The following is a 13533-nucleotide window of genomic DNA, read 5'->3' on the forward strand; positions in this document are numbered from 1 at the left end:
CGTCAGTGAGCACGAGAACACGGCCGCTAGCTGCAGCAGCCTCCAGCAGGCGCATCATTAGTGAGCCGAGAAGAGCGGGTACGTGCAGCACGGCGGAGGTGCGGTGTGTGGCTTTGGGACGCATGGCCAGCGCAGCGGTGCAGTGGCGGCCTGCGCTCAGCGAGTCACGTGATGTCGTGCTCGCTCCGCAAGGCGCGTTTGGCCGTCGAGGTGAGGTTCGCGTCAACGGCTCCACCGGCGCGCCAACCACGGCCGTCCCAGCATGTCCACTGGCCGCGGGCCACATCTCAGACCGCCCAACCTGAGGCGGCATGGTGAAGCCACGAGCTGCGCGCAAGCAGCCAGTCGTGCTCTCGTCCGACGCTGAGGACAGCCCCCCGCCGGCCCCCAAGAGACCCAGGAGGGGCCCGCTAGCCAGTTCGTCCGCCGAGGTGCATGGCAGCAGCAATGCGAGGACGACTCGCGTGCAGACGAGACGTGCAGGGTCGCCGGCGCCGTCGTCGACTGTGGCGACCCAGAAGTCGCCCACTAAGCCGCCCGGGCAGCTGAAGACGCTTCATAAGCCCATCACTTCCTTCTTCCGCCCGGGACCTGTTCCCCGTCCGCAGGCTGTGCAGTCCACACCGACCCCCAGCCCTGAGAAGCGCGCCTCACCGCCGGACGACTTCGACGACATCCTCGAATCCTCCGAGGATGATCGCCGCTCCCAGCCACCCACCGCCCTGCCCGTGCGCAAGCGCAAGAGCGTGACGCCTCTCGCTGCCGATGCTGGCAGCGGCCCCAAGCCCAGCCAGAAGTTCCTTCGCACAGCAACCGGCGCTCGCAGCACGCCCCCGCCACCCCAGCCGCCTCGCAGAGAGCCCGTAGACGGGCGGCCATGGACCGAGAAATACGGCCCGCAGTCGCTCGAGGAGCTGGCAGTCCACAAGAAGAAGGTGTCGGACGTGCGCGCGTGGCTCGAAGATGTCTACGGAGGCAGACTGCGGAAACGGCTGCTCCTTCTGAAGGGTCCTGCGGGCAGCGGCAAGACCACTACCATGGCACTGCTCGCGCGAGAGCTGGGCATCCACATGCACGAGTGGAGGAATCCCACCAGCTCCTTGACCGCGTCCGAGGGCCTGGTCTCTGCGACTGCCCAGTTCGAGGATTTTGTCGAGAGGGCAGGCGCATTCGGCTGCCTCACCTTCGATGGGCCACAGCAAACCCCAACACAGGCTGTGCACAGCACCGACAGTAGGCAAAAGCAGCTCGTCCTTGTAGAGGAGTTTCCCAATACATTCGCACGTGCTTCTGCCGCCGTGCAATCATTTCGATCATCTGTTCTCAACTATCTTGCTGCCACCACTCCCTCAGCTACTACTTTCTTTGCTAAGCAGCCTGGACTCGGGCAGTCTGTGACGCCAATTGTTATGATCATCTCCGAGACACTGCTCTCTACGACTACGGCCGCTGCCGACAGCTTTACTGCCCACCGTCTGCTCGGCCCTGAGATTCTGACCCACCCCGGGGTGTCAGTGATCGAATTCAACCCGGTCGCCCTTACATTCATGACAAAGGCGCTGGATCTCACAGTGATCAAGGAGGCGCGCAAATCAGGGCGTAGGAACACCGTTGGGCCCCAGGTCATACAACAGCTGGCCGAGCTTGGAGACATTCGCAGTGCCGTATCATCGCTTGAGTTTCTCTGCTTGCGGGGAGATGACTCGGAGGGTTGGGGCGCGAAGGTCAACTTTTCGAAAAAGAAGGGGCCCAAGGATGTACCGATTACAAAAATGGAGAGAGAATCGCTCGAATTAGTGACACGGCGAGAAAGCACTTTAGGAATCTTCCACGCTGTCGGGAAGGTTGTTCACAACAAACGTCTTCCTGAAGATCCGACACATCCTGTGCCTCAACCACCACATTCGTTCCCCGAGCGACGCCGACCGAAGGCTTCGGAGGTCAACCTCGACACGCTCATCGACGAGCTCGGCACCGATACCCATACTTTTACTGCTGCTTTGCACGAAAACTATGTCCTCTCATGCGGGGGAGCCGACAGCGAAGAAACCATGGAGTCGGTGGACGGTTGTATCGAAGCTTTATCCGACGCTGACCTGCTGTCCCCGGACCGATTTGGCGCTGGCTCAGGTCGACGAAACCTGCAAGGCTCAAGTACAGACCATCTCCGCCAAGACGAGATGTGTTTCCAGACCAGCGTGCGCGGCCTCCTATACAACCTCCCGCATCCCGTGAAACGAATGGCACCACCCCCCGGCGTCATGGGCATCAAGGCCAAAGGACAAGGCGCCAGCACCGCACCCCCAAAGAGCGGCAGCGCCTTCGTCATGTACTACCCCGCCTCGCTCCGCATCTGGAAACAGCAAGAAGAAACAACCAGCCTCCTCGAGCTGTGGACCGCGCGCGGCCAGCGCGGCGACCTCTTCTCCACACTCCCCAACCAAGCGAAGTCCTTCCTCCCCAGCGGCGGCGTGGAATCATGGACCCGCAACGACCCCGCGTCGAAACCGCCCCAGTCCCACGCCACTGGCGACCCGCCCCCGACCCTTCTCGGCAGCGGCGCCTCCGCACGCTCCGAAATGCTCCTCGAGCGCCTTCCCTACCTGGCCGCTATCCTGCGCCGCACGCGGCCAGCGCCCACGACCGCCGCCACGCTCCGCGAGATCCAGAAACTCACTTCATTCCATGGCGCGGGCAAAGCGGGCGCAGAGGACGACGGCGAGGAGATGCTGGAGCAGCAGGGCGGGGAGGAGCAGTGGGCTACCGACAAGAACGTGCCGGGCACGCCGCGGAGGAAGAAGGGCGTGAGATTCGTTGCGAGTAAGAGCGAGGAGGCCGAGTCTGCGATTGCGGGGCTGGCGGCGAAGGGGGCGAGTCTGGTGCTTGAGGATGACGATATCGAGGACTGAATAAGTCGAGCGGAGGGGCTTCTTATACAGATAGATTCATCGTGTTGGAGACATCACGAGCACTGCATATAGTCAGATGTATGTTGTAAGCAACGATACAGACACGGACCCCAAACAAATGCATAAGTAGTCATAATTGATCTTGAGGTCTTGATTCGCTCGTGCGCGTTGCCAGCGCTCTGGGTATCCCAAGCAATACACGTAAATGCCACAACATAACCAACGCTAAACGCCTCACGCATGTACCAACAAATCACGATCCAAATCTGCTCTCTCTCGCCACTCCATCGTGGGTCTGTTGCACGTCAATCCAAGTTCACCCGGAGTCCTCGCCCTCACTGCTAAAATACCCCTGATCGATCCTCAGAATCCACTCAATCTTCTCCCTTTCGCTCTTCGCGCGGAAAATATACGTGTTCGTCTTCGCAAACACGGCGAAAATGGTGTCTTTCTGCTGCGGCGTGACGCCCTCACTCACATTGCGGACATGGCCGCGCTGACCACTGCCGCCGCCGCCGCCACCGCCCATGAGCCGCGCAATCTCCGGACTGTGATTGACGCGCGCGTTCTTGAGATTCACGGCGTTGAGCTCATCCCCGTCGACGCTGTATATGTGCAGATACGGCTTGCGGAACTCGACGTAGCGGCGGATCCAGCGCGTGTTGGTGGGGTCTGGGGTGAGGAGGAAGCTGGCCTTGAGCAGGTTGGGGTTTTTGGACACGAAGCGGACCGAGGCGGTGAGGCTGGGTTTGGGAGCAGGGGAGCTGCCGCGCGAGGGCGAGCGCGGGGCGAAAGCGGCACCGGCGGAGGGGGGCTCGAGATTGGTGCTGGAGAGGATGATGGATTCGGGGGGTTTGTTTGATGTCCACACGTCGATTATGCGGGTTAAGAGGGCCTTTTGCCGGTCATCTAGGTCTGTTGTGGGGGTCTCTGATGCCGTGACGGTAAGCATCTTCGGCGAAAGCACAGTACGTGCGAGCTCGATTTCTGCGATGCGCCGACGGCGGCGTTCGACTCCAATGTAGTCTTTCACGAGCGAGACACCACGCGGTGTCCAGTCGGCGAGGTCCTCCTCGCCCTTGACGTAGTCCTCGCGTGTGTTCATGCGCCAGAGGTCGGTGGCGCGCTTGACCGAAGTTGGACGGATAGCGACGTTGAAGATGCCGACGGTGGAGTGAACGACCTTGACTTGATTCCAAAGATTCGAGAGGGAGAAAAGGGAGTTCTGACGAATGTAGGCACGGTTGCGAATCTGCATGTTGAGATCCAGGGAGAATATCATCGGCTCATCAAGCTTCGCGGATGTGACGTTGAAGAGCAGGTTGGCTTGTACGCGGTACTTGTCCTGAGTAGCACGGTCAAGAAGAAGCGATCCGTGAGCTGTACTATCCCATCGTCCGATAAATTTTACGTTTGTGGTTCCATCAGCGTTGTCTCTGACAATAGGCGGTGCGGTCAGATCGATAGGCACTTCGCGCACAGGAGAGTCTATCCCGGGGGCGTTGCCAGATGCATCGATCAGACGAATACGGCCCATGCGCATTGATGTGACGTTTTGCCACTGCAAGGTGTCGCCGCAAGTATGTGTCAGGTTCACTACAACGCGTCTTGCTAGACCTTGATGTAGCTGATAAACACCAGCATCAAGAACACTGCTTTGCGTGACTTCAACAGGCTTGTAGGTTCCATCATCTGTGATTTCTTGGATTTGAATGCGTGAAAAGATGTCGTGATTATCTTCAGTGTAGAACTCCGACTCCGCTATCCGTGCGGTACGGCGCTTCTGCTTCCGCTGAGGAGCCTGATCTCGCATGTCGTCCCAACTGAGGAGTTTGTCAAGATGCATCGAGGTTACTCGGGCGAAAATTGCGACTCGCAGAAAGGTGTCTGGTGGGCTCGGATATGGTATGCTCATGCTGTGGAAGGTCTGGAAACGGATAGGCCCCTCATCAAACTTGTTCATGAACATGGTACTCGTCGCGCCCCCTTCTTTCAAGAGGGTTGGCAGATACAGCAAAGCATGAACGTCTGTGCCTTCCCTTTCGGGAAAACCTACAAGCTCGTGAAGTGTGACGCTGAAGTTGAGAGTCGTGGTCGGAGCTTCTGCGGAAGAGGGCTCCACAGACAGATGAATGATTCCAATTGGGTTGGCGGTATACGGTGAGGTGACGTCGAGTTTCATGTCTCGTACTCTCGATTCGAACACCGCAGCAAGTGGTACATCAACATCGCCAACACGAGAAAACTCGGGCATGCAAGGATCCGAGAAAGGGCTCTCTGGGTTGAAGTGCTGCATGTACTCAGGTCGGTTCATGTACTGGTGCATTTGATGCATTCGCCGTACGCGTTGACGCAATTTCTGAAGTGACCACAGATGTATCACCTCATGCTTGAAGTCGATCACGCGAACACCAACACATGGCTTCGGTGTGTCGTCCAGATCATCGTCGTCCTCCTCCCCTGTATCAGCAAGATTGATGAGGTCATAGGTTGATGGGACAGTTTGACCGACATCAACGATGCAGAACTGAAAGACGACGCTCTTGTCCATCTGCTGGCTCATGACTTGCGCTTCCTTTAGGATGGAAGCGTTCTGCAAGATTGTCTCAGCCATCATGACGTACTTCCGCTTTCGCCAGTGTTGGAATGCTGTTCTGGCGCGAGCGAGCTGTTGCTCATTCAAGCCTTCCTTCGTAGACGAGGGTTCAGCCTCTGGCTCTGGCTCAACACCCAGCTTTCTCAGTTGGCGCTCGAACGCCTCTTTCTGTTTCCTCAGCTTGGCTTCCATCTCATCTTTGGCGGCGCGCAGCGTTTCCAGCTCAACTTTAGCTTCTTCATCAGCTTTTAGCTTGGCTTGGAAGTCCTCCTTCTGCTTGTCTAGCTTGTCCTGCATGTCACTTTTCAATTCTCTCATTTTCTCGCTGTCTTCGTATTGAGGCGTGGAAGGCGAAGTCAGCATCGTATCGAGCGAGAAGTTGTCGATGGTTCCATTGGAAGCATACTTCTCACGTATGGGATAAGAAGATGTCGACTCCATGTCTTCTTCCTGCTCGAACAAACGACTTGTATTACCAGCCTTACGGTTATCCCGCTGTCTTTGCAGGTCGTCAATGATAGCATCGAATTCGTCATCTGGCAAATTTTCGAGACGCTTTTCCGGCCCTAGCCATGCAGCAAGTGCTTCCCTGCGCGCGAACGAGAATTCGGACTCTTTCCCACGCTGCCAGAAAGCGGGCGAAGATGCTCGCGGACTGTCCGGGTCGAACTCGGAATTTGCAATACTGATGGTGCTCTGCGTCCTGTCATGTCCAGGCCGTGGTGCTGGCGAGGGCGTGTTCAGTTGACTGGCATGTACCGTATGTCTCAGCAGGCTCTTTCCTATCTCGGCACGCTCTGCTCTTACTTCTCCTGGATTGTTGAATCGGAAAATGTGGAAGTCGCCGAGAATGATGCGGTGGCCACTTTTGAGTTGCGTCGGCTTGTCGATACGCAGACCGTTCACCATGATGCTCGCCCCTTCCTGTGGAACTACAGTGACAGTGCCATCCGCGTTCTCGAGATCGCAATGATGTGCAAGTATTTGCGATCCGTTCAAGCGAATCGTCGCAGTCTGATCCTTGTCATCGGAATTGCCCACAGCCGTGGTGCCAGGCTTAAGATTGTAAATGAGACACTCGTTCATAAGCGCATCGTCACTCAAGTTCACCAGATGGGGCATGTTCTTCGGCGTGGACAACCCAACAAAGCCCTTCTCGATGCTGATACCAAGCTCTTCCAAGGCGGTCTCACGCTCCTTGTGAATCTCCTCCGTCTTTTGAAGCTTCTCCTCCCACGTCTGATTCAGATCCTTGTACAGCTTCTCAGACTGATTCAGTTTCTCTACAATCTCGGCTTTGGACACCTTCTTCTCGGTGCCGTCCACCTCGGTAATTGTGACGATCTGCTCCTCTAGTGGTGTGCCCGCGGGATACTGTTCTGCGACCATACCACCACTGCCGCCCCCGCCGCCTCCACTGAGTTGGGAGCGAAGTTTTGCCAGTTCCTCATTGAGTTCTCGGATCATGCGCGCATTCGGATCTTCGTTGACAACAGCATGATTTTTGATTCGTTTCGCAGAGTCGGCGTATCGGAGTGTGGAAAGGGTTTCGTCGAAGTTGATATCGGCTGGTGAAATAGCTGCGACCATGGCAGTCATACTGTTTCCTCCAAGCGAATCTTTCAGCAGCCATGTCAGAACGGAATCTCGATATGGTACCTGCGTCTTCTTCTTTCCCGTCGACTGATCTGCTAGCGCCGCAATGACACGTCCCAGGGTCGAAAGAGATCTGTTGATCTCTGCACCTTCCTTCAGTCGAGCTCCTGTCGCACCAGTAGACTGCGCTCGTTCTGAACCAGCCAAATCGACCAGACTGATCTTCGCAACTCTTTCACCGCTCATGCCAGCCTGTACATCATGGCGGTTTTGTGTGAGGGTTACGGTGAAGACGGCGTGCGATCGGGAGGAGGTCTCGTTCATGTTCGTCGCTGCAACGGTACGGGCCTTGTTTCCTTCATCCATCAAGTTTTCGATATCTGGGAACGATTGTACCACCAGCTTCGCCAAGTCTTCAACGTATGGACCGGTCGAAGGGTGCTCTCGGACCCTGAGGTTACCCTTATTCGAAGGATTTAAAAGATCGCGAACGCGTTCGTTGTAGATCTCCAGATATGACACCTCCACTGTACAACTTAAGTTCTTGTCTTTTTGCATCTCCCCAATCCTCTCGAACATGTCTTGACAGATCTTAGGGATGATTCCATACTCCTGCCCATATCCCATCATCGAGTATGATTTTCCTGAGCCCGTCTGGCCATACGCGAAGATACAGTTATTGTAACCCTGGAAGGCGTTGTCCAGCAACGGTTTCCCCAGATCCTCGTGCAGGTTATCTTGTCCGGCATAGTTGGGCGCATCGCGGTCGAAGGACCAGTAGGAACGATCGAAGGCAAAAGCCTTTACACCTTCGGCAGCAACTTTGGCAGCCTTTCCTTGGAGGTTTGAAGGAGGTCGGAGAATGGTCTGGTCGCCTTTCATCTCGACAATGCACTGGGCATTGCGTTGTTTCTCTGTGGTATCTTAGCCAGTGGATAGGCCGGGAATCCGGGTGCAGCATACCTCGACCATTGAAGGGCCTACACCTCACCACCACCTTGATATTGCCGCCGCCTGACGCCATGATGTATGGCTTATTAATGTTTAGTTTCCAAGATTATGTTGGTGCGGCGTAAGGAGTGAACGCCGGGCAAGGCAGAGGTTATTTGGCGGTCATGTGCAGGACATCGAGGAGCATATACCACGGCGAGTCTGTAAATGTGGTACTAGGGCAGTAAAGGAGGCGGTCAGCAGTGGAGCGTCACGATTGTTGTGATCGAGTCGCGGCAACTAATAACACGCGTGGATCCTTGCCCATGCTTGCCGGCTTGGACCCTGCTCTTGGCGCCTGTCATCGCCCAATAATTCGAGCGACGGCTGGTGGGTGAAGAATATCAGAAACACACAGTTGAGCTTGTGCCGGTCATACTGCAGTCCCATGGCTGACGACATGTTTGCGCCGCCCGTGAACCGCGCCATGAAGGTGCTGGACCGCAGCTTCTTCCAGAAAACGGTCCCCGCATCTGCGGCGAGAATCTTCAAGCCGCAGGACATTGCGCGCTGCCGCAAGGAGCTGCAGCTCAGCAACGACACGCTCCCCAACAACCGCATACAGCCGGTCCGGCCAGACCCCGACGCCGAACGGGCGCAGAAGGGCGGCAAGTGCCTCGTCCTGAAGCCTGATATTGTGCACAACGGTGAGTCCCCTGCCCCGCGCGACGCCCCGGGGTGCTGAGTCTGAACGGCAGGCAGATCGTACCACATGGAGCCCTAAGCTGCGCGACCTCGAGCAGGACGGCACGCTCGGCGTGCTACCCTACCAGCTGCACCTCGACTACGACTACTTCAGCTACGCGGAGATCACGAGCGCGACCATACCCCCGCCCGAGAAGAAGAACGACGACGAGATACCCCAGGGCTTCACGCTGGCCGGCCATGTCGCCCACCTCAATCTGCGCGAGCGCTACTGGCCGTACAAGCACCTCATTGCGACGGTGCTCGCCGACAAAAACCCCATGGTGAAGACGGTCATCAACAAGCTGGACAACGTCGGCAGCGAGAACGCCTTCCGCACGTTCCAGTACGAGGTCCTCGTTGGCGAAGACGACCTCAACGTCGAAGTCCACGAGCAGGGCTGCACCTTCAAGTTCGACTTTGCCAAAGTCTACTGGAACACGCGCCTGCACACCGAGCACGAGCGGATCTGCTCCATCTTCCAGGAGGGCGAGGCAGTCTGCGACGTCACCGCCGGCGTGGGTCCTTTTGCCGTGCCGGCAGGCAAGAAGCGCTGCTTCGTGTGGGCCAACGACCTGAACCCCGACAGCTTCAAGAGCCTGGCGCACAACATCACGCTCAACAAGGTCGGCGACTACGTGCGCGCCTTCAACAGCGACGGCACCGACTTCATCCGCACCGCGTCGCACGAGCTCCTCACAACCGAGCACGCCGTCGACATCATGCCCAAGACCAAGTTCTCGCGCTCCAACCCGCCCAAGACCAAACCCGCGCCCCTCAAAACCCTCACGCAGCCGCGCCTCTTCAGCCACTACGTCATGAACCTGCCCGCGTCGGGCATAAACTTCGTCTCGAGCTTCGTGGGCCTGTACGCCAACGTGCCCGGTGTGCCCGTTGCCGACATCCGCAAGCTGTTCGAGACCCGCGACTTGCCCATGGTACACGTGCACTGCTTCAGCACCAAGAGCGACGACAACGTCAGGGAGAAGGAGGAGATCTGCGAGGAGCTGTCGCGGCAGATGGGATATACGCTCACGCCTGACATGCCCGGTGTAGACATCTATGATGTCAGGGATGTGGCACCGAAGAAGCGCATGTTCTGCGCTACCTTCAGGCTGCCGGAGGAGGTCGCTTTCCGGCAGGTGTGAGCGAGCAGGCGCTCTGGGGGAGGTGAGGTATAGACAAAAGGTCGGCGTTTATTCTCAAGAGCGGTATTGGATACCCATAAAGGCCTGTTAATGCATCTACTTTGAACCACCTGCTTCATCTTAATCGTACATTTTCCTGCAACATACTCTGCCCTTCGCCTAAAATCGCTATCAGGTCAGAGTCCGAACGTTGCCCAAGCGCTCCTCATTTCTCCACGGCCCCTCATAGATCCATCAACATCTCATCATCAATGCCATCACCGAAGTCATCCTCGGCCTTGATAACCAGCACGGGAGAACCTTGCCTCGCGTCGCCATCAAGCTCAACAAGCGGGGAGAGATCCATTCCCCCTGGGCAATCGTCCGACTCAATCGCAGAATCCGCAGTTGCTGTTCCAGCCACCCAGTCCGCAATCATGTCTCTCCCCATCTCACCTCCCGGCTCCGGCACGCCGTCCGTATCCCGGCGCATACCATCGCGTTCCATAGCGACAGGTTCCTGTCCGCCTGCAGCAACGATCGCACACCTATCCCCACGCTCTCGCTGCTCCCTACGCGTATCCAGGAAGCGCTGAACACCCTCGTGCAACGCGCCCCTAGCCTCCACGCCCTCCACCCGCTCGAAGCTTGCATGCAGTAGCCCGTCGACTCTGACCACCCACTGCATGATCGTGCGCTCTGAGACCGGCGTACCGAAGACATCGAATGCGTCCGTACTGTCGTAGCCCCATTCGAGGCTGTTGGCGGTCATGTCGAGTTTGCGCGCGTATTGTTCGATGGAGGAAACGCTTGTGTTGATGGTGAGGGATAAGTTGTGTGTCTCGGAGCCGAGGGGTGTGGAGTTGAGGGGTAGGGTGGAGGACTTGGTGCGGTGGAGAGTAGTGTCTGCGGTTCGACGACGCTGTAGGCGTTGGACTGGTCGAGTTGGTTGCGCAGTATCTATGGGGTTTGAAACGCGTGCTGAACTTGACATTTGGCTGGGAGGTGTGTTTTGGTGGAGCGCGAAGACAGCGTTCATCTCTCGAGCCGTGACTGTCGGGCGCTCGTATGGATCAGCTGATTTTGATCTGTGTGATGAACCTTCCATTGGACTATCCTGCTCGACGTGCGCTCGAGGCTGGTCTAAAACATCCTGTGGCTGCCTGTTTCTATATGTAGGAGAACAGGCCACATCGTCTGGCACACGTCTCGACTTACCGAAGAACTCACGAATGTCGGTATTGTTCTTCGAGGCCAACCTTGGCTCAGTGAGGCGTTCAGCTGCTGGTAACACCAGCGAATACCGTGAGCCAAAGGAATCCTCGGTCACAGTGACGGGCGGCGCTTTCTGTCGGGAACGTTTCTGTGGGCGAGCAGCTTTGGGCGCGTTACGCATGGGTTGTCCAAACCAAGCGACGTTTGATTGTGGATCTAGTGACACATTTGATTTTGTTTTGAGCCCTCTACGAGATCTCAGGTTAGTTTGTATTTCTGTTGGGCCTGTGAATGACTGAAAAGATGAATCTGGGGTCGAGGCTTGAGGTGCTGGCTGACAAAAGCCAAAAGACATTCTCTCATCGAACGATGGGTGCTCCAAGGCGCGATCCGGTCGGGGGCCTGAATGGGTGACAGAGGAGACGTTCTCTGAAGCAGCAAGTGGATTCAAGTGTTGTGTACTTCGCAGCTGTTCACCATCGAGTGTGTCCCTGTGTACGTTGGCTTGTGACATCGTTTGGGGCGTTAGAGGTTCGACAAGTCTAGACCGACCTGGTGTCGCCACTGGTGTAGGGGATCGAACCGCGCGGTTTGCATCTTCTTGGCTCTTTGCAGGACTCAGTAGCTGCCTGTTGCTGGTAGGCCCTCTGGATTTGACAGGGGCGTTCATACGAGCGATGGTCCAGGGGTTTGAGATGGATATATCGCGACAATCTTCTTCCTCCTCGATTGCGACAGGGTTGTTTTGTTGCAAGAATTCCAGATCTTCTTCGTCAATACCGTACATACTGGACCTCCATCGAGGTTGCTGTATCGGCACATTGAGCTCCTCACTGGGGCTATCTTGATGGATAGATGACAGTGTCTGAGATGATGGCTCCGCGTCTGGATCTTGGCCTGACTGCATGATCACCGATTTCTCGGACTGAATCTCTTCGGTAGAGTTGCTGATATTCTCGGGATAGTACGAGATCAGCAGGCGATCTACCAGTGTGATGACAAGGCTTTCATCGCCGAAGATGACATCGTCTTTTGCCGGCTCGACATTTGGATCATAGCTATCCACCGGACAGATGATGTTCAGGCAAAAGAAAGGATCTTTGACGTCAGACAACGTTGAATGAGCCTTACGTAGTCGGCTTCTGACAGCCAAGGCAATCTTCTTGAGAGTACCTCGCGTGGCAGAAACTGGTCTGGAATCGACTGAGATGAAAGCACCGTGATTTGCGATCTTTGACGCTGTTGCAGCAGGCTTTGGTAGAAATGCATGCAACTCGTAGCCGCTCATTTCAAGTGCTGTCCAGTCACACTGTAAGGCGCAATCCTTGCCGATGACTTTGAAAGCAGCATCTTCGACATTGGCATCGGCTTTCGGCGCATAGACAAAGTCACCTTTGTTGTTCTTCGCTTTGAGAACGTGTAATCTGAAACGCACGGCAGGTCTCGCAAGTGCGTACGCTTGGATGAGACGTCGAGTCTTTGCGAGGGATTTCACTGAATTCTTGATAACCAAGTCTCTTCGAACCCTTGCCGACTCCAGCAATCGTACAACCTTGACTGTAGTGCCCACTGGGTGAGAGTCGCGCTCGATCCTGTGTGATCCATTAGCGCTGTGGTTGCCTTACCCCCGAGTCGAACCCACTTCGTGAGTTCACCGTTACGCTGGTAAGTAAGCTTCACAGCCACTTGCTCACCCTCCACACGGGTCGTGATGAGGACGGCATCACTCATGTCAGCCATACTAGCGAGTGCTTCCCCACGGAAGCCAAGCCATTTCCTTCCTGCCTCCTTCAGGTCGTGGAAGTCTCTGATCTTGCTAGTGCAGTAGCGACGGCACGCAAGTGCTCTGTCCTCGCTGGGAATGCCATGACCGTCATCCTTAACTTGTATGAAGTCGATGGTGTTAGAGGCGATATCAACAAATATGCTTTTAGCTCGTGCATCAAGAGCATTGTCTATTAGTTCCTTGACCGCGGAGCTGGGATCAGTGATCAACTGATGAGAGCCGAGTTGTCGCACTGTTGTCGGTGGAAGTGCTGCGATCCCCGGCGGTGCATTGTCTTCTCTACCACCTATCATGCTCGGCAGGATATGGTATTGTATTCGAAATGAGACTGGATTCCGTCATGGAGTGGCAATCGTCAGGCTTGAGGTGAGCCAACTCATCGTGCCTTCCCTTCAGCTAGGCGAACCGCGTAGATGGGTCGACCGCCTGCCCAGATGGGCACGCAGGCGCCGCGCCATCATGTGACCAGCTTCTATCAATACAATCTAACAGCTTACAATCACTGTCTCGTTTCTGCACATCTTGATTGCGGTTAGTGGAGTCGCGATGTTGGAGCGTATGATCTGAAGTTAAGGATGCTTTCAATTTAGCCAATCAGAGCGCTGTTCTTCCGTCATCGGCAATTGTGAA

The 13533-nt window shown here is 56.2% G+C and overlaps 4 protein-coding genes across 4 annotated transcripts; 2 read left to right on the forward strand and 2 right to left on the reverse strand.

Moving 5' to 3' along the window:
- Positions 1-98: 98 nt before the first annotated feature.
- Positions 99-3049, forward strand: C7974DRAFT_391361 (cell cycle checkpoint protein RAD17). The gene has a single exon (XM_046141575.1). The coding sequence runs from the start codon at positions 312-314 to the stop codon at positions 2907-2909; it is 2598 nt and encodes an 865-aa protein (XP_045999557.1). The 5' UTR covers positions 99-311; the 3' UTR covers positions 2910-3049.
- Positions 2960-8336, reverse strand: C7974DRAFT_391362 (kinesin family protein-like protein). The gene is made up of 2 exons (XM_046141576.1): positions 8065-8336; positions 2960-8015 (listed from the first exon to the last, which is right to left on the reverse strand). The coding sequence occupies exons 1-2, from the start codon at positions 8123-8125 to the stop codon at positions 3226-3228; spliced, it is 4851 nt and encodes a 1616-aa protein (XP_045999558.1). The 5' UTR covers positions 8126-8336; the 3' UTR covers positions 2960-3225.
- Positions 8337-8349: 13 nt separating this feature from the next.
- C7974DRAFT_159068 (Met-10+ like-protein-domain-containing protein) lies at positions 8350-10035 on the forward strand. The gene is made up of 2 exons (XM_046135918.1): positions 8350-8738; positions 8794-10035. Exons 1-2 carry the CDS (start codon positions 8480-8482, stop codon positions 9921-9923), a joined length of 1389 nt encoding a protein of 462 aa, XP_045999559.1. The 5' UTR covers positions 8350-8479; the 3' UTR covers positions 9924-10035.
- Positions 10035-13154, reverse strand: C7974DRAFT_451680 (uncharacterized protein; the record flags this gene model as incomplete). The annotated part of the gene is made up of 2 exons (XM_046145791.1): positions 10035-12669; positions 12756-13154. Coding segments are annotated over 2 exons (2922 nt in total), but the record flags the coding sequence as incomplete, so codon positions are not given.
- Between the last annotated feature and the right edge of the window lie 379 nt (positions 13155-13533).

Source organism: Boeremia exigua, assembly GCF_020726555.1.
Source record: "Boeremia exigua strain MPI-SDFR-AT-0100 chromosome Unknown C7974scaffold_4, whole genome shotgun sequence".
Classification (NCBI taxonomy): domain Eukaryota; kingdom Fungi; phylum Ascomycota; class Dothideomycetes; order Pleosporales; family Didymellaceae; genus Boeremia; species Boeremia exigua.